Source organism: Eubalaena glacialis, chromosome 3 (genome assembly GCF_028564815.1).
Source record: "Eubalaena glacialis isolate mEubGla1 chromosome 3, mEubGla1.1.hap2.+ XY, whole genome shotgun sequence".
NCBI classification, from domain to species: Eukaryota; Metazoa; Chordata; class Mammalia; order Artiodactyla; family Balaenidae; genus Eubalaena; species Eubalaena glacialis.
The window spans coordinates 124,189,704-124,208,309 of NC_083718.1; the positions used below are offsets into that span (position 1 = coordinate 124,189,704).

At 34.1% G+C, this 18,606-nt stretch overlaps 1 protein-coding gene across 1 annotated transcript; it reads right to left on the reverse strand.

Annotated features, from left to right (window-relative positions):
* Positions 1-12,153: 12,153 nt before the first annotated feature.
* Positions 12,154-16,721, reverse strand: LOC133087159 (ATP synthase subunit epsilon, mitochondrial-like). The gene is made up of 2 exons (XM_061183937.1): positions 16,713-16,721; positions 12,154-12,336 (listed from the first exon to the last, which is right to left on the reverse strand). Exons 1-2 carry the CDS (start codon positions 16,719-16,721, stop codon positions 12,154-12,156), a joined length of 192 nt encoding a protein of 63 aa, XP_061039920.1.
* Positions 16,722-18,606: the final 1,885 nt, after the last annotated feature.

Sequence of the window (18,606 nt, forward strand, 5' to 3'; positions counted from 1 at the left end):
TGCTGTCATGCAAGTGTCAGCAAGGAGACTAATACCAGCACCAGCTTGTCTTCTAACTAATCAGAATCAAAGGCAGAAAGGCAATGTGCTGCTTTCCCTCTCCTTCCTCAGCTCAGAAAACATGGTAATATTTTTCCTATTTATGGCTCTTTTCAGTCTAAACCACAACGGCCTTTTGTCTTCTAACTTTCCCTCAAGGACTGATTCCTCAGGTTGAGTTGCTAGAAGAAATGAGATATCTGAAGCTCAATGGAGCAGTCCATAAAAAACCTTAAGGAAGGCCAGTTGTGAAGTGATGGTAATTATTCTGGTGTTTATCAAAATATTTCTGATTCCTCTTCCTTTAGGAGACTTGTAGAATTGTATTTCCTGCAACTGGCACAAACCCTCCCTCCTTGCCCTTTAGGGCCATGTGATTCCTTCTGGCCAATAAGTTGTGAGTGTGTCATTTCTGAGCTAGAACACTTTAATTGCCCCTTGCAGAGCTCTTTTCCCGTTAGCTCAGGAACTGGCAGTGTGGGAAATGGTGGCTTCTCATTCAGTCTGATCCCATAATGAGTAATGAGCAGGATACCCCTTGCCTGCTTTCAGTGGCCATGCAGCATGAGCAAGAATGAAGCTTTTCTTGCTTGGAGACACGGAGATTTTAGAGTTGTTTGTTACCACTGCACAATCCTAGCTATCCTGGCTCATTGTTTCAAAAGAACTTGAATTTGGTAACTTACAGATACTGATTTTCTTGCTTTAAGGTCCTCTGTGGTAAGACATGGACTGAAGTAGAAGTAATGGTTGCTAGAAGCAAATTGATCCCAAGTCCACAGTCAGCGTCTAGGATTTTCTGCATTAATTGGCTTAGAAGATGGAAAATGACTTCATTAATACAGGAAATAGTCCACAATTATTCCATTACAATATTTGCATTGAATTCTACATATTCAGCCATAGAAATAATAAATCACTTTCTTCTATACCTAAGATTTGGTCAAGAAACATGTAGCAATAAAGATGATGTGGGCTGCTAAGCATTAAACGTGCAAAGTTTACATGAACTGACACGAACTGAATTACCTGTGGCTAAATTTAAAACAAAGGTGGTACCTCCTAAAGAAGATAAAGTGAATGCTTGGTTATTTGGACTCAGTCTTAAGAATAAGGTAGCTGTCTTAAGATAAGAAGAAGACTACTATGACAGTTGCCCAAGCAAATCGCAACACATCTTTTAAATTTTAGCAACACATCTTTTAAATTTTTGGCTCACCCAAATGTAGTAGTTAATTCTAAATATACGGAATATTTCATAAAGATACCTGAGGTTATTTTGTTTTTTTTTTTTCTATCGCTCACTGATGCATGATGTTACAAATGTTCCTTTCAATAATTTGATAGACTCAAGCTTTGAGCCAGAGAAAGCATCTGTTGGAAAATATGGTAATATTTTTCCTATTTATGGCTCTTTTCAATCTAAACCACAACCTCATTTCTGTTGTGAACACCCATCCTTTGAAAGCACAGAAATCACAATAATGAGAATTTGGAAAAAAGGAATTGTGGAAATCACTCAACACCTCCCAGCAACGGGAAATACTTCCCTCTATCCACTAAATCCAGAAACTTTTTTCATAAACAGTTCTATGGATTTGGCCCCCACCATGGCTCCTCCAAAGGGGGAGACTGAGACACCAAGCCAGAAATGAACTTAAAGAACACACATGAGTCACTGCATTTAGAGACCATTTTAATACCAGGGAAGTTATTGACTGAACCAAAACCAATAAGTGTTCCACCTCAGAAAGAGTAATAACTGACAACAAAAGTGATGTTCCAGAAATTAGACTAGACATGTATGATAAGGACGGAAAACTAAATAGAAGATCATGCATGTTTCTAATCCTCTTCATGTTGCTCAGCTACCAGCATCCAATAACTTGGGGAAAAAAATCAGAAAAAAAATAGATTTTTTGCTTTTTCATAGCTTGAAAGAATTTCCACATTCATGAAGTTGTTTTTCTCATCACTTACAGTTTAAGAACTTATAATAACTAAGCCAGAAAGAGGCAAAAACAAAATACATCTGCCTATTATCTAAAATTATGGGATCATAGATATGTTTATGAATATTTAGCAACTTCTGAAAAATAATGACTAGCTTCTATAAATACTGCTATCATTCATCTGGATATCAGGGTCTGGTAACTCTAAGTGCAATGACTACATGCCATGGTATCTTCACCAGAGGAGAATTCTGCACATTCCTCTACATAGGGGGTCAGAGGTGGAGCTCTGAATGTTTGCAGGAAGTATAAGAGACTTCATATCTTAGATAAAGGGGAAGAGAGACAAAGAAATAAGGGGGATACAAATTGTGAAAGGCCAAGAAGAAGAGTGAGTGGTGAAAGAGTTTAGATGATGTCATGTTTTTTCTATATGGAAATGTCTAAAGTCAGGGATCCAGGCTGCAAACTATTATGGTCTCTTAAATGATTCCCTGCTTTCACTCTTTTGTACCCTATCATCCACTACTTCATACCCTGACCCAAAATATTGATACCTTCTACAATCAGCAACCAAAGTAATCTCCTAAAATTATATGTTATATCACATTACTTTTTAGCTGAAAACCTTCCAGTGACTCCCTACTAAAAATAAAATAGAATTTACCTTACAATACTCTAGGATACTGAAATTAATTTGACCCCTGGATATTGGGCCTTCCTCATTTTCTATTACTCTTTCCTTTGTTCATTAAGCTCCCATTACAATGACTTCCTTTCCAATCCTGGAACACACCAAACTGGTCCTTTATTTGGACTGTTGTCCTTGATGGTTACTTGTAGCTGAGTTTTCCTCCAAATGTTCACAGTCATTATTTCGTCTTTCTCATAAAGAAGTTCTCAGTTCAAATCTTATCTCTTCAGAAAGAGCTCTCTACAGGTTATATTTCCCCTAATCGTTCTCTGTCACAGAAACATTTCTATATTTTTGGTCATAATTATCACTATTTTCATTCTTATTTGTTTATTTTTTTTTTGCCTGTTTTAATCTGTCCTCACTCCAGGTCTAAAATGAAAGTTACGTGACAGTACAAATCTGGATTGTCTTTTACCATTACCCAGCTCATAGGAAAGTGCCTCTCACACCATAGATACACAATAATTTTTTTGAATTAATCTAAACATCTTTTGTTCAAGTTGTGTTCAGGGAAAACTACTGAAATCTAGCTCAGCATAAAATGAAGTTGAGAAATTAATGAAACAGCAAACTAAGGAAATTGAACATTTCATTAGGGAAAAGTAATTGTCTTTCTTGTTTCAGCTTGGTTACATGTAGGAATTTCTGTTGCATGTTTTCCCCATTTGAGAATCAAAAATATTAAATACACATACAATAAAACAAATTGGCAATTTTTTTAAAACACTGCCTTTGTAGAGAGTGACAAGCTGAAAAAAAAGGGTATTCTTATACCCACACAGAATTATAACTCACATTTGTGAAGAGTTTTCACTCTTTTTCTAAGGAAGACTTACCAGCCTCATCATAAATGCCACTGATTCATTTAAGCCAATTGTATGTAGTGATCATACTGGAAGCAGAAAACTTGAAGTTTGGGTATTAGTGAGGCCACAGTTGGAGTCTCATTTAATTTCACCTAGAGCAAAACCTATTTGTCTGGCCATTGGCATGGCCCTTGAATTTTGGCCAACTGTGTACGAAAGGCGTCTCCTTTCTCACAGAAAAGGGATCATGCCAAGGAAGGCAGACAAGTTTCTAGTGATCCATAACACTGACACAGACATCCTGCTGATAAATTAGTATCATGTTCTTGGACAAAAGTCAGAATTTGTGTTGAGTTATTTGCAAAGACAAATACCTATTACTTTACATAGTAAATATAGAGGTCTTAAAAGAATACACACTTTTGGAAATAATGCTGTCTTTTAAAAATATTAAAGAAGACAATTTCTTACAAGAATATTTTAGGGAATTCATTCCCAAAAGAAATAGGTATTTTGTAAAATGGACAAGGTTGTTTAAATGATCCTTGACTGGATCAGTTTTGCTCAGAAATTAGGTGCGGTTGATTATACTGGAATCAGCGCCTGCAGCTTGACAAAAATGAGAAGAGCAAATAGCCTTAAAACATGATCTGTTAGAATCTTTTTAATGATTAGATTCTATTACTGACATACATAAATATGTGAAAATACACTTTGATATAGATGTAATTTATACTTATACACTCTAAAGTTTATTTTGACTTAGCATCCTGAGAGAGGGTACCCCATCCCATGCCATGTATTTAAAGGGCCCCACTTTGGCCCTCATCTGGCTATGTTCCTCCCCATAGGTGAGGGGTCCTAGGTTCCAAAGGTATGTGCTCATCCATAACCCATGTACTCCCTTCTAGATCATTCTACACATTCTGGGGTCCCTAAATTTCCAGCCCAAATGTCACTGAGATTGTTTCCAAGACCTGTGTGAGTCTTCTTCCGAAGTCTGCCTTCCTAAAGGCAGAACAAGTGATTGCTGGTGAATTCTACCCTAGATATTGAGGATGTAGATAAACATGGAACGGCTGGCTGGAATATCCTGATGTATGGGTATAAGGTCTCTTTGAGTGTGGCAGACAGCTGGAGGTGAAAAGAAAGGGCCCATCAAAGTGGGCCTGGGTCCTGGGATTGGGCAGTTTCATTCTACTCTGTCATGTTCTGATGAGGAACTAGCCTTCCCAGTTTTAATAAAGATTTGTTTGTCAAGGTGGAACGCTAGAGCATATTTTATGCAATAGTTTCATAACATGTCATAACTTTTAAATATTTAGACATATGATATGGGAGCCTCCATGTGTATTCTTGCTTCAGGGCTAGCAAATGTTAGAAGGAGGTCTGTCAGAGTATTTACTATGTTCAGAACTGTATTAGAAACTGAGCTTTAAAAGTATTTGTATATCTGACATTAGGTTGCTGTGTATCTCCTCCCAGAGCTGGAAGTCTGCACTCTGGTGTGTCCAGGCTGATGTAACTGAGGGCACACTTAGTGTCCTGCTCACCTCTCCTTGGTATAGAGATACTTGTGAAAAGTGCATGTGGCTGCCTGAGAGGGAAATGGATATGCCAGAGAGTGACCTGGGGGCCCCAAAGAAGCCTTGTGTGTTGGGATAGATTCCATTATTTAAAAATATTTACTGTTCCTCCTTGGTAGAACATTGTAGTCCTGCAACCACTGAAATCAGACTTGGCCCTGTGACTTCCTCTGGTCAATGAGATGTAAATGGAAGTAATATGAGCACTTTCTGGCAGAATCTTTATGATCCATTATGTGGCTCCACCATCTCTCTACTACAAGATCAGCCAAGTCCTTGACAGGAGCCACTCCTTCAGACTATCCTGTAATAAAGACTGACATTGAGTGGAACTGCTATGACCTTCAATGACTATGCAGCACAAAGAAGAAATAAATCTTTGTTGTTGTAAGTTATTGTGACTTGGGTATTATTTGTTACTGTTGCGTAACTTAGCCAGAAATAGAGGTGAGTATAATGAGGACACACTACGTGAACTTCTTAACTGGAGGCCACAAGGATCATGGGTGTCAGCAGCAGATGCCAGTGCACAATGATGGGTATGAGATTAACATGTTATACAACAGTGGAGAACAGCAAGAAAAGAGGACAACATGTGGGCGTGTGGACCAGACTCCCCTGACCTGATTCCTGGACTATAATTAAGCAGCAGAGATGAGGAACTGCAAAAGCAACAGGTGTAAAAACTTTAACTGAGTCAAAATTCTGAATTGAATTCATTTTAAAACCAGATGTGACTGTTACCTTGAACTGATAAGAGATTTGCCAATAGCTGGCTTAAAGGCTGCAGAGCTATGTTAACTTTAATTTTTTAAGGAAATAAATACTGCATTTTTGCAAATCCAACTTTGAGACTGCAAATTTGAACCCATTACAATAATAGTCTATAGGTAATATTTCTGAGCACTTAGAAGTCGCAACACCTAACGAAGAGGTTCTATCATCATCTCAGTTCTATCGAGGAGTAAACTGAGGTGCATGTGACTGTTCCTTTGCCCAGTCTCACAGCCCAAGCCCACAAACCCAATAATATCATGCCTCCTGTCTACCCATCATGTCTATGTCCTAATCTACTGAACCCTGAGCATAGTCTGTGTGAGGCCTGGCAGCGGGCATATAATGTCACTGCCATCCAGCTGGCTGAATTTTTCATGTGCGGATGCAAGATAGAGGTTGAGGGAGAACATAATAATCACCCCTTACATTTGTGTAATGCTTTCATCTTGTCTCATTTATAATAATGCACATTTATGACATAAGCAAGGTGGAGGTTACTGCTTACATTTGATAAATTAGGAAATACATTAAATAGCCTACTCAGAACCAACTACCTATGCTAGGGGCTGAGGACAGGAGCACAGAACATGTTCCTAAGAATCACATAATCCCCAAAGCTCCCAGTGACTTGAGAAAGGGGTCGTATTTTCTCTATTTTAAGATCACAAACAAAGATATTACAATATTTACAGAAATAAGAGAGATTATGTAATTTCCATTTTAAATAGCAGTTAAAAATCCTCCGAGGAAAATGTGTGCACAACTCTGTAATAAATGTTTGACTGAAAAAATTTTATGAAATACTGAATCAAGGCTTGGAAGTAAGTAGGTTGGTATAGATTGAACAGGACCATTGTTGAGATCACTCCTGAATCTAACTGCTAACCATCTCTCTCTAGAGCTTCAGATATGCATTTCCAAAAGTTTTCTCTGTAACTCTACCTGGATACCTTGTCAGCCCTTCAAATAAATTCATCCCATCTTCTTCCCACAACCTGTTCCTGCTCCCGACTTCCTCGGTTCTGTAATATTAGCAGAATTCTCTCAGCTACACATTACAAGTGCCTCAGGGTTATCTTTAAATCTTCACAGCATTTAGGTACTTGTCTTTAGATTCTATCTCTTCCATTTGTACAAAAAGCCATTCCTTTCTTTCCAATCTTACTGACACCAGACTAGTTCAAGCCTTCATTAATTCTCTTCTGGATCATTAAAATAATCTCTTGGCAGATCTGGACAGCTATACCTCCTTACTCTAGAAATGCATATTTATTATTACTGGGCTAATTATGTTTCTAACCACAACTGTAACACTACCATGCTCTTTTTCAAACCTAATCAGATTTCCATTGTCTATGGAATTAAATACCAATTTTTGTTTCCAAATTTAAATTCAAGAATGAGAATAATACTTCTTTAACATAATGGTAAAGTCTCTTTTTCTGCACTGCATGTATTATCAACTCTAGTAAAAGTGAACTACTTATTTTATAAGATGCCCTATACTTTCTCACTTCTACTCCTTTTATTCTTGCTTCTATAATTGGAAATCCTTTTTCCATGTCTACCATAAATTATTCCACCTTCATGAAGGTATCCCTGCTCCTCTCAGGAAGACTTAATATTATCTTCTGGTAATACGAGAGATTTATCTTCATAAGTCATTGCTGATACAATCACAATTGATATTATCCTCATATAATCATGATTGACATGTAAGAAGTTTAATTTTAAATCAATCATGTGAAATTTAGCTATAAATATAAATAGCATGCATTCTAACTTTGCTTTATCATTTATGCCTAAAGCCCACATAATACCGTTAGGTCCTAGAGAAGAGAGTTTTTTTTTTCACCATTTTATTCTATGTAATATTTTATACCTAGATTTTATGTGAGAGACACTTAAAAACTATTTATTGAGATGAATTAAAAAACATTAACCTAAAATTGTGGTATAATTTCTAACTGCCCCAGATATAATTGAAACTATTACGTTACCCGCTGCCAATAAAATCATGAAGTAAAGAGACTGGGACTACTGAGGAATAAAAGTGCACTACTTCATTATTTTTAAAATATATATTCTGCATTAATAATGAAAAGACAATATTGATTTTGGATATAATCTTATAAGGAGGATGATTAAGAATTACAGAAACCGTTTGTTCTTGTTGGTTTCCTATGACTCTCGTGAAAACTTGAAACTGTGTTTTATTATCCTCAAATCATTTATAGAGGCTTACATAAATTTTAAGACTGGAGCCCTGCCCAGCATAGCACCAAGATCAAAGGCTTATTTTCTAGTAAATTAGAATCCAAGTCTTTATATCACAAGTTTACAAATTTATGGAAGTATTAGCCATGATATAATCTGTCATCTGGTCATTAGGTTTCAACACTGAAAAACTTAAACTGGGTAAAAAGTAAAGTTAATTAGGGTATCAGAAAATAGATCTATGAGTGACATTCCAATTACATTTAGACTTTGGATATGTCTATAGAGTGAACTGTAATTGTCCACAAAGCTCTGTTTAAGAAAGCAGTGTATTCCTTAGGTTATATCTTAGTTCAAAAGCCACAATATTTAATGAATATGTTGTCAAAATTGATCAACGTTTAAAATGCACTTATACTACAACTGAAAGTAAAAAGATACTACGGGTGTAAGTCAGCCATCAGAAGGGTTTAACTGATTGGGAATGAGAAGGAAGAGGGTTATGTAACACGGAACCCCTGTAGGAAGAAAGATCAAAATTCAATGGCTGCCCTGAGGACATAAAAAAGCAGGCAGGTCAGGGACCGTTCAAACAAGGACAAGAGCTGAAGTCCATCCTGGGGAAGTGCTCTGTACAACACAACACCAGTTACTGTTCAGTGATTGTGGTGATTGTACTGCATGATAATCAGTGTTGCCTTCTGTAGTATTCTTTAAATATTTCAATTCCTTCAAGAAATCCACTGAAAATTCTACAATTAGAAAATGTTCCATTAACACTAAACAGCTGAGAAACACTGCCTTAGTCACTTATGTAACTGCCAATAAAATATTTCATAATCAGATTTTAAATCATTGCAGAAAGAAGAGCCTGTAGACCTTATCTGGTTGGTATTTTAGGTTTGCCTTTGGACATAAACTGCTAAATATGCTTAAAGAAAAATTTGATATAGACATAAAATCTTCAGATGTTCTTACTATTTGCTGAAATATTAAAATATTACAGTAAAATATTTTATTTTATTAGAAAAGGTGGTTTTGTGGAAATTGTAATTTTCAAATGCTTGCTCCATAATAAGAAATAAATGTGTTATTTAGCTTTGTGCTAATTAGGATACACACATTTTTTAACTGTTGAGATTATTAAAAAATAGTTGAGTGCTTCTTAGTGAAAACTATCTTAAAATTGTTTTCTGGTGTTAATAATTGTTTGTCAATAGAGAGTAAGACTCTTTGGCGATGCTGAGAGATAAGATACAGGGAACAGAGAGGGGGAGGTATATTTGACTCTTTGTATGTGGCAAAAATAAACACAGGTATATTTTTCAGTGAGGTATTTGTCCTCATCAGAAGAGTTAAAGCTGTTTCTAGGCTACGTTGATAAAAACACTAATTCAATTCAATACAATACAATTTTGAATACAGAACTATATAACCACTTCAGTAGAGGATCTTGGTGAAACTGAATACAAGTTGTTTTAATGTTCCTTAGGCAAACAACAGAATTCAAGCAGAATGATTCATTTAAGTAAAAGTCCATAGTAACGTAAAAATATAATGTCATTTAAAAGTTGAATACCAATGATACACATCCTTCAAACCCCATCTTCTCAATAAAGACTTCCACCACTATATAAGTCCTCAAAGACTATATGAGATAAAAAATATTATTCTAAACCAAGATGTCAATAGTTGCAAGTAACTTCTTACTAATAACAAAAATCAGGAAAGCTTAAAAATGATATACTTTAAGATGAACAAAATTATTTGGGAAGATTCAGATTTATTTTTGTACTCATAATGCTCTCATTCACTAATATGTGGAGAACTTTATTTTATACATATATGTATATATACATATATATATATATATATATATATATATATATATACACACACATATATATAAACTTAAAGAATATGAAAGTTTTAGTGAGTGAATTAGGAGTTGTGTATCATCCACAATATTTACTCATTGGAATGTCCAGCCTGGTGAAATCACTGTGTGTTTCATGAAAAGAGGCTGAGAAACGCTGGTATAGACAGTTTTTCTTTGTGAAGGTAAGCTATCTATTTTTCAACTAAACTGTAAATACTTCCAGGGAAAGATCCATGCCTTTGATTTATTTCAATATCAAGTATAGTGTTAAGCACATAGCAGTCTTTTAAGAAACACAATAGAACCAGATCAGCTAATACAGTGACTTGTTAATTACTACTAGAAAAGCTAAATTACAAATAACCTATTTTACAAACCTGAGGGGGAAAAACATGGTTATATAAATACTGGAAAATAACAGGAGGTACTAAAATCTGAGAAAAGTTTCTGGGACCTTATAAAAAAATTAGAAATGTAAAGTTGATGAATAATTGTAAAATGAAATTGGTAAATGTAAGTTGCCTGAAAAAAAGTTCCCAGAGAACATTTAGACTAAAAATTAGGCTTTTTAAGTTGAGAGTAATGGTGATTATTTGCAATTATATATATACTTATCCAATATAATTAAAAAATACCTATTCATGTAATAAAACAGAAATTGATGGGCTGAAACTACATGAAGCAGCAGAGTATAGCTGTTAAGGACACAAATTCTAAAGCCCAACAGCCAGGGTGTGAAAACCAGTGCCACCTCCTATCTGTGTGACTATAGGGTAAGCTATGCTAAAACACTCCATCTCTTTGTGACTCATTTCTCCTCATTAGTAAAGTGGTGGTAGCAATCGTATTTAGCTCACTGATGTGTTGTGAGGTTCACATTAGTTGATAAATAGGAAAGCATATAGAAGAGAGCTAGGCACATAAGTTCTGTATAATGTTTGCTGTTATGAATATCATTTTGTGTCATTCTTCACTTAGCATTATACCAGTGACTGAAAGAAGTACTTAACAAGTGGATACACATATGTGCACACACACACACATTAACCATAGCATTTTAATTAGGAGAAATGACATTATCAATGTAAAGTATACATTTTAAGATCTTATCTAAAAAGTCAATGCTAATAAGATATATAGAGAGAACACTGAATTTTCTTTCACTTGATGCATAGTATGTGTGTCAAAATTTTGTAAGAAAATAAAATATTCATCTAGTGAATATCATTTGATTGAATATTATTTTGACTATTACCTTTTTTTAAATTTTAGAGATATACTCTTCCTTAAAATGTGTTTTTGAAAATAACATTTGTCTATTTTCTTTTTACCTTTACAATCACCTTTTTTAAGGTGATTTAAGTATGTGGTCTAACACATATATTTTTCTTTTTTTTAATTAATTTTTATTGGAGTATGGTTGCTTTACAATGTTGTGTTAGTTTCTGCTATGCAGCAAAGTGAATCAGTTATACGTATACATATATACTCTTTCTTAGATTTCCTTTCCATTTAGGTCACCACAGAGCATTGAGTAGAGTTCCCTGTGCTATACAGTAGGTTCTCATTAGTTATCTATTTTATACATAGTAGTGTATATAACATACATCTTTCTTTTATGCCAAATCATCTCTGAGGGAAATTGATAATTGTTAACATAAGTGTGTATGTGTGTTTATATTTACTTGAAAATATGCATTTTTACATATGTTACCTTAGGACAAACACCAAAATATTAGCAGAGGTTAACTCTGAAAGAAGAGATTAAACATGATTTTTCCTGTTTTGGAGTTCTTTTGTGTTTTTCTTACAGTCCAAAATATGTATTATAATCTTGGATTTCTTCCATAATATAAAAAAATATTTTGGAAAATAGTAGTTGTTGTCAAACCCATAGTTCATTCAGTCTAAGGTTTTCAGAAAACAGATATGGCTGCAAAGCTTGATCAACATCAAAGAGAGGAATATTTTCTCAAAGTCTTAATTTCATTTATTATGTTTTCTTATATCATACATTTATTTAAACATATGGGAAATGATATATTTTTTGAGCCTTACTTCAAATTATTGGCAATGCCAATCTATGAAAAAGACAGGTATTTTTTTTCCCCCATGAAGTGAGATCGTTTTCAATCTGCCATAACATGTGCCCACACATCTTCACTCTGAAAATGTAACATTCAAGTTAAATCAGGGCAGATTATTCCTTTTTGACTTTTACAACTGTTATGCTGCTGCCAGAAGTCTTCTCGGCATTTGCTTTGAATTCTGTCTTCAGTGCATCTCTCACTGCTTTTGCACAGATCTGGGAGCACCCGAGGTAGCTGAGTCCAACCTGTCGCCAATATGCCACCGTGATGTTGTGAGAGTGGAGTCCCTCCTGCTGAATTGCAAAGATGAGGTCAATATCAGCTCAGTGTGCGGCCTACCTTGGGAAATGATATTGTTAGCTTGCAGTAATACTTGAATATATAAAATAAAGGCTATAAAGCACTTGGGGAAATTTAGTATGTTAATTTCATGTTATACTTTTTTATTGTTTAATATTAGTAATGAATTCCATTAGTTTCATAAGTATGCTGCCGATCAGGTCAAGAGATCTAATTTGTTTGAAACTTAACTCACATTTTTACCCTTTATGTTTTCATATTCCAAGATTTGGTGATGTTAGAGAAGGCAGGCATTAGCCCCTCATAGACAATTTCCTTTTAGACGGAGAGTACCCAATCTGTTTATTAATCGGCCCACTTGGCTGTTAATTCTCAGGGGGGCTGATACAATGTTTTGTTCACTCTTATATACCTGTCAACTGGTCCTGTGCAAGGCATTTAGCACTGACTTGATAGAATGGAAGTTTCCATGTGTTGGCTTTCTTGATGTTTGCCCACCAAAACCTGGTCCGTCCAAAGTCATCCACATCTCAATTAATAACATCTCTATCCTGCTGTAGTCTCTTGGGCTATAACCTGTGGATTTATCCTTAATTCCGATCTTTCCTCATATCCTATCCATCTCTATATCCAAAGTGTATTCAGAATCCAACTTCTCATTGCATTCACTATGGTCTCAGACTTCTGCACTCTCATTTGGATTATTACAATAGCCTCATGACTTTATGCTTCCATTCCTCTACCCTTGAGTTCTATTTACTCTAGTGCAGCCAGAATCATTTTCTTAAAATGGAAATTAGTCCACATCCTTCTTTTTGAAAATAATTAACAGCTCCTATTTCACTGAGTAAAAAGTCAATGGCACACAAAGTTCTAACCAATCTTGTCCTGAACCTCTCTGACTTTTCCACCTACTATTCTCCCCAACTCACTCCTCTCCAGCCATCTGGTCTCTTTGCTCTCAGTGAAGGCTGCAGGAGCCTTAGAAACTTTGCACTCTATCTGAATATCCATAAGACTAAATCCCTAACCTCAAGATTTTACTCACCTGTCATTTTCTCATTGGGGCTTACCTTACCATCTTATTCAAAATATCAACCTCCAACTCCTTGCTTACCCCCTTGGTTCCCTTCTTCTTGTTCAATTTTTTTTCCTACAGAATTTATGACCTTCTAGAAGACTGTATCTCTATATCTATCTATCTATGTGTCTATCTATCTCTCATCTATCTATCTATCTCATTTAGTTAGCCTCAGTCTATTAAAATATAAACTTCAAATCAGGTTGTTCTTCCCCCCACCCCTCTGATTTATCTCAAGTGTCTATCTAGTTAGTGACTGAAATATATTTGATGAATGAATGAATGAATTGTATTGTCTTGTGTAAAAGTGTAAAGTGTTTGTTTCTCTGTTATTAAGTGTAATTGCCACCTTATTTCATATATGCCAGCATTTTTTTTCCATTTTAGTGCAAGATGTCATTGACCTTATTTGTTTATTGAATATTTATGCAACCACACTGACTGTATCCTTTGCTTCATAATAAGGAATACACTGGTTAGGAGAATCAGAGGGATATGAATGTTGAGGCAAAGCTCAGATAGTGCAAGCAGTAGTTGAATATATTATAAAATAGTTCTGATAGCAATGTGTTTAATAATCTAGTGACTGTCTAACTGATAAAATGTGATTCTAGGTTCTTAGCACTTCATTGAAGGAAACTACTTTTAAGGTTAACGAATAGGACAAGAATTAGTGAAACTATTTAAAATTCACTTTTTTGCATGATAAAGAGCCTTGAAACACATAGTCTCTCACAAAAATAAACTGTTTTACCATTAAAGTTAATTTAATTTATAAATATAACCCTAAACAAGGTAAATATTCATAATAGTTGACCTGTATAAACAAGTAAACAAATACATAAAATAACAAATATATGTTTTTATATAAAGGGCGCATTCATGTTGTATGGTGATAACGTGCTTTTCCTGATTATAATGTAACAGAGATGTTAAATAGTCATGTTAACTAATTTTAACAAAAAGTATAGTGTAGGTATTATTCCATTTTCAGGTGAGGAAATTAAGGATTTCAGTCAATTCCCTAATGAACGAACAGGTGAAATCTGCATGCCCTTTGTTCCCTCTTTATTCTTTCACCATTATTTTTCAACAACTATCTTCTATTATCCGTACCTTCCTCTTACAACATCATTTATTTTCATTTTCAATATTTTCTAATTTTTCAGCTGTAATTCCACTTCACCTGATGACTTCTGTCTTCACAGGACTTCAAAAAACGTATTTTTCTTCTTTGGTCCAAACCTTATCATGCTCTCTACAAATATAGCATTTAAAGCTAATAATTAACTGACACTCTGAATATAAAGTTTCTTTTTAAATTATAGTTTTACTGAAGTATAATTGATACGCATTAAAATGCACATATATAAAGCATTAGCTGATAAATTTTGACATACGTATATACATGTAAAACCACCACCACAATCACCATAATAACATATTCATCAACCTCAAAAATTTCTTTGTGTCCTCTGTTTCCTTTGTGCGTCTCCTTCCCTGTCCCCCTACCTAAGACAACCATTGATCTGCGACTGTAGGATAGTTTGCATTTTCTAGAACTTTATATAAATTGAATCAGGCAGTACTTATTCTCTTTTTTATTTTGGCCTCGTTCTTTATCTCAGCATAATTACTGTGAGATTCATCTGTGCTGTCTCACGTATCAATAGTTAATTCCATTTTATTGCTGTTATTTCAGTGTACAGATACATGACAATTTGTTTTCCATTCACCTGTTGATGGACATTTAGTTGGTTTCAGTTTTAAGCTATTATAAATTAAGCTGCAGTGAACATTTATGTATAAGTCTTTGTGTGGACATATGTTTTCACTTTTCCAGTGAATACATAGCCTGGGTCAGACCATTGGGTAGGTTTAAAGTTTTAAGAAACTGCTAAATTATTTCCCCAAGTGTTTGTGCCATTTCATATTCCAACTATCAGTTCATGAGATTTCCAGTTGCATCACTTTTATGATCAGACTTTTTAATGTTAGCCATGCTAGTGGATGTACAGTGACATCTGAATGGTTTGCATTTGCATTTCCCTAATGACAATAATACTGATCATCTTTTCATGTGTTATTTACCAATTGTACATACTTTTTGTGAAGTTTCTGCTAACAATTTTGCTCATTTTCATTGTGATTTTTTTTATTGAAGAGTAGCATTCTTTATATATTCTAGTTGGAAATCTTACGTTGGATATGTGTTTTGCAAACATTTTCTAGTCTTTGGCTTGTCTTTTCCTTTGCTTAAGAAGAAGAAGAAAAAAAAATTAGAATGGAGACAAAGTAGAGAATAGAAAAGCAATAGAGAAAAATCACCAAAGTAAAGTTCGGTTCTTCAAGCAATAAAATGGACAAAATTTTAGCTAGACTGACAATGAAAAATAGAAACAATGTAAAATAACTTAAATAAGAAATGAATGCAGGGACATTAGTACTGACCTTACAGAAATAAAAGGATTATGAGATAATACAATGAACAATTGTACACAAACAAATTAGTTAACCGAGATGAAATGGACAAATTCCTAGATTACGCAAATTGAGGTTGAAATGCTAGAATTCTCTTGTTCTACTGCAGAGCAGGGTCAGTAAACTATGGCCCATGTGCCAAATTCAGCCCTCAGCCAGTTTCCAGTTTTTTCTTTTCTTTTTCTTTTATTTATTTTTTTTCAGCCATCAAGATAAGAATACTTTTTACACGTTTAGAGAGTTTTAAAATAAATAAATAAGAATGCAAGACAGGCACTGTACTGGCCTGCAAAGCCCAACATATTTGCTCTCTGGCTCTTTACGGAAGATTTCGTATCCAGCTATAGAGGAAAAAGTCTGAAGCCTCTGGGATATATGAACTTTGGAGTGGATTTATTATGTGGACATTTTCATCTGCCCCAAACCATGTTCTGCCAGGAGGAACCAGAGAACACTTCCTTACCAGAGTTTAAAAGAAAAAAAAAAGGAATTGGGGAAGGAAGCACCAGCATCCTTTAATAACCTTTGGGGGCTCTCTCCTAGAGGCCAGCTATAATAGTGGGAGATGCATCCTAAAGAGGAGGGACCATATGGTGGCCCTTATTTGGCAGAGACAAGAAGACAAAGGGATACAATGAGAACCTGGGTGTTCTGACCCCCGGGATCTGTGGTGGTATCTAACTGATCACAGAGTTTATAGGAGTTAAATGTGGGCCACATACTATCTATTTTTGGTAGGCTGAAATATCTTTTGTTTTGTTGCTTTGAAAATATTTCCAATTATTCTGAACCTTCACAAACACTTACTGTCGTCATCTTATAAAATATTTGTCAATTTGATAGATATGAAATGGTTCTTCATTATTATTTTACTTTGCCTATTCCTCATTAGCAGTGTGATTGATGTTCTGTTTATTGACCATTAAATTTTCTGTTTTTGTGAATTGCCTGTTCATATTTTGAAGCTATTTTTTAAATGAACCTTTTTCTTACCAATATGCAGAAGTTTAAAAATTTATTTTGAGCAATGATATTCTATTTATTTGACGGGATCCAAATATTTCTCCCGTTCCATTGCTCACCTCTTACTTTTGTGAAATTTTGTTCTTTTGAAATGTAGTCAAGTTTACTACTCTTCCCATTTATTTACTTTTTTACCTCATTTTACTCATTTTATTAGTCTTTATATTTTTGTATTGAAGAAGAAATTCTTCCATACATTCACGGCACAAAGATATTCTAGATTTCTTCTCATGTGTTTAATATTTTTTTCCCACATTTAATACTTTAATGTATTTGAAGTTATTTTTGTTTCCGTTTTGAGGGGAATAATTTCATTATTTTTAAATATGAAAAAAATTGCCCAACCATGTCTCCCTCAAAGATTTTTGATTGCCCATATAAGGTTCCATATATATTTGGCTCTGTTTCTTGACTCGATTTTGCCTCATTTATTGTTTCTCTAACTTTATATAAATGTGACATTGTCTTAATTATTATAGCTTTATAAAAATATTTATATCAAGTAATGACAATCCTCCCTTTTGCATGTTTTACATATTCTTCATGGCTGTTCTTCGCACTGTATATTATATATGATTTGTAGGATCCATTTTTCAAGTTCCACAAAAAAACCTTTAGTGGATTTCTATTAGAACTACAGGGAATTTATAGATTAGTTTTGTAAAATTTAACGTATCTTTGATATTATGTCTTCCCTTTCATAAATTAATATCTGGCATCTTTCTCTTGTTCCAGATCTTAAAAGGAATGCTACGAGAGTTTTCTATTAAATATGATATAGTCTGGTTTTGTGGTTAGAATAAACTCCTTTTATTCCCGGTTTTTTAACAGTTATTTTTCCCTCATTAGTTAATATTTAAAATTTTTATTTAGATAAATTATATGTTCTGTTTCTTTAAGGTAAATCACATGAATACATTTATGAAGTTTAAATATTCTTTCATTTCTGGGATAAACCCCATTGGTCAAGATTCAGTATTAATGCTACTATTCTTTTTTAATTTATGACTTTATTTCCTAAAAATCTAATCTAGGATTTTAGGCCTATATACATATGAATGATTGGTTTATAATTTTAATATTTTTGTCCAGTTGAGTTTCAAGTTTATCATCACTTCCTTAAATGGATTGATTTTCCTATTTTCTCTTTCTTTTGAAACACTTCTTATTCCTTGGAATTTGGCAAAACTTTTTTTCAGGGCAATTTAAACTTTACTGTTGTTGAAAGTTGAACTATTGATGTTTGATTGCTAATATAATATCTTTAATGATTAATGATTTATACTGGTTTTCTAATTATTCTCTGTCAATTCTCAAATTCATGTCTCATACGAAATTTCTAGTTCATCCCTGTTTTCATTTTTAGCATAGTTTAAATGGAATTTTTCTATGATACTGTATGTTTGTGGTTATATTTCTTCCTATATTCCTAATAGCATTATTTGTGCCTTCTCTCTATTTCATAAAATCAGTTTTGCTAGAAGTTAATCTATTTTATGGTTCTTCCAAGAACCAAATTTGGTTTTATTCATAATCTCTATTTATCTCTGTTTTCTATTTTATTTAATTTCTGATGTTAGCTTTATTACTTATTCTTTCACCTTTCCATGGGTCAAATTTATTGTATTTTTCCTAGACTTTGGAGTTGACCATATTTATTTTTAGGCTTTTTTTGGGA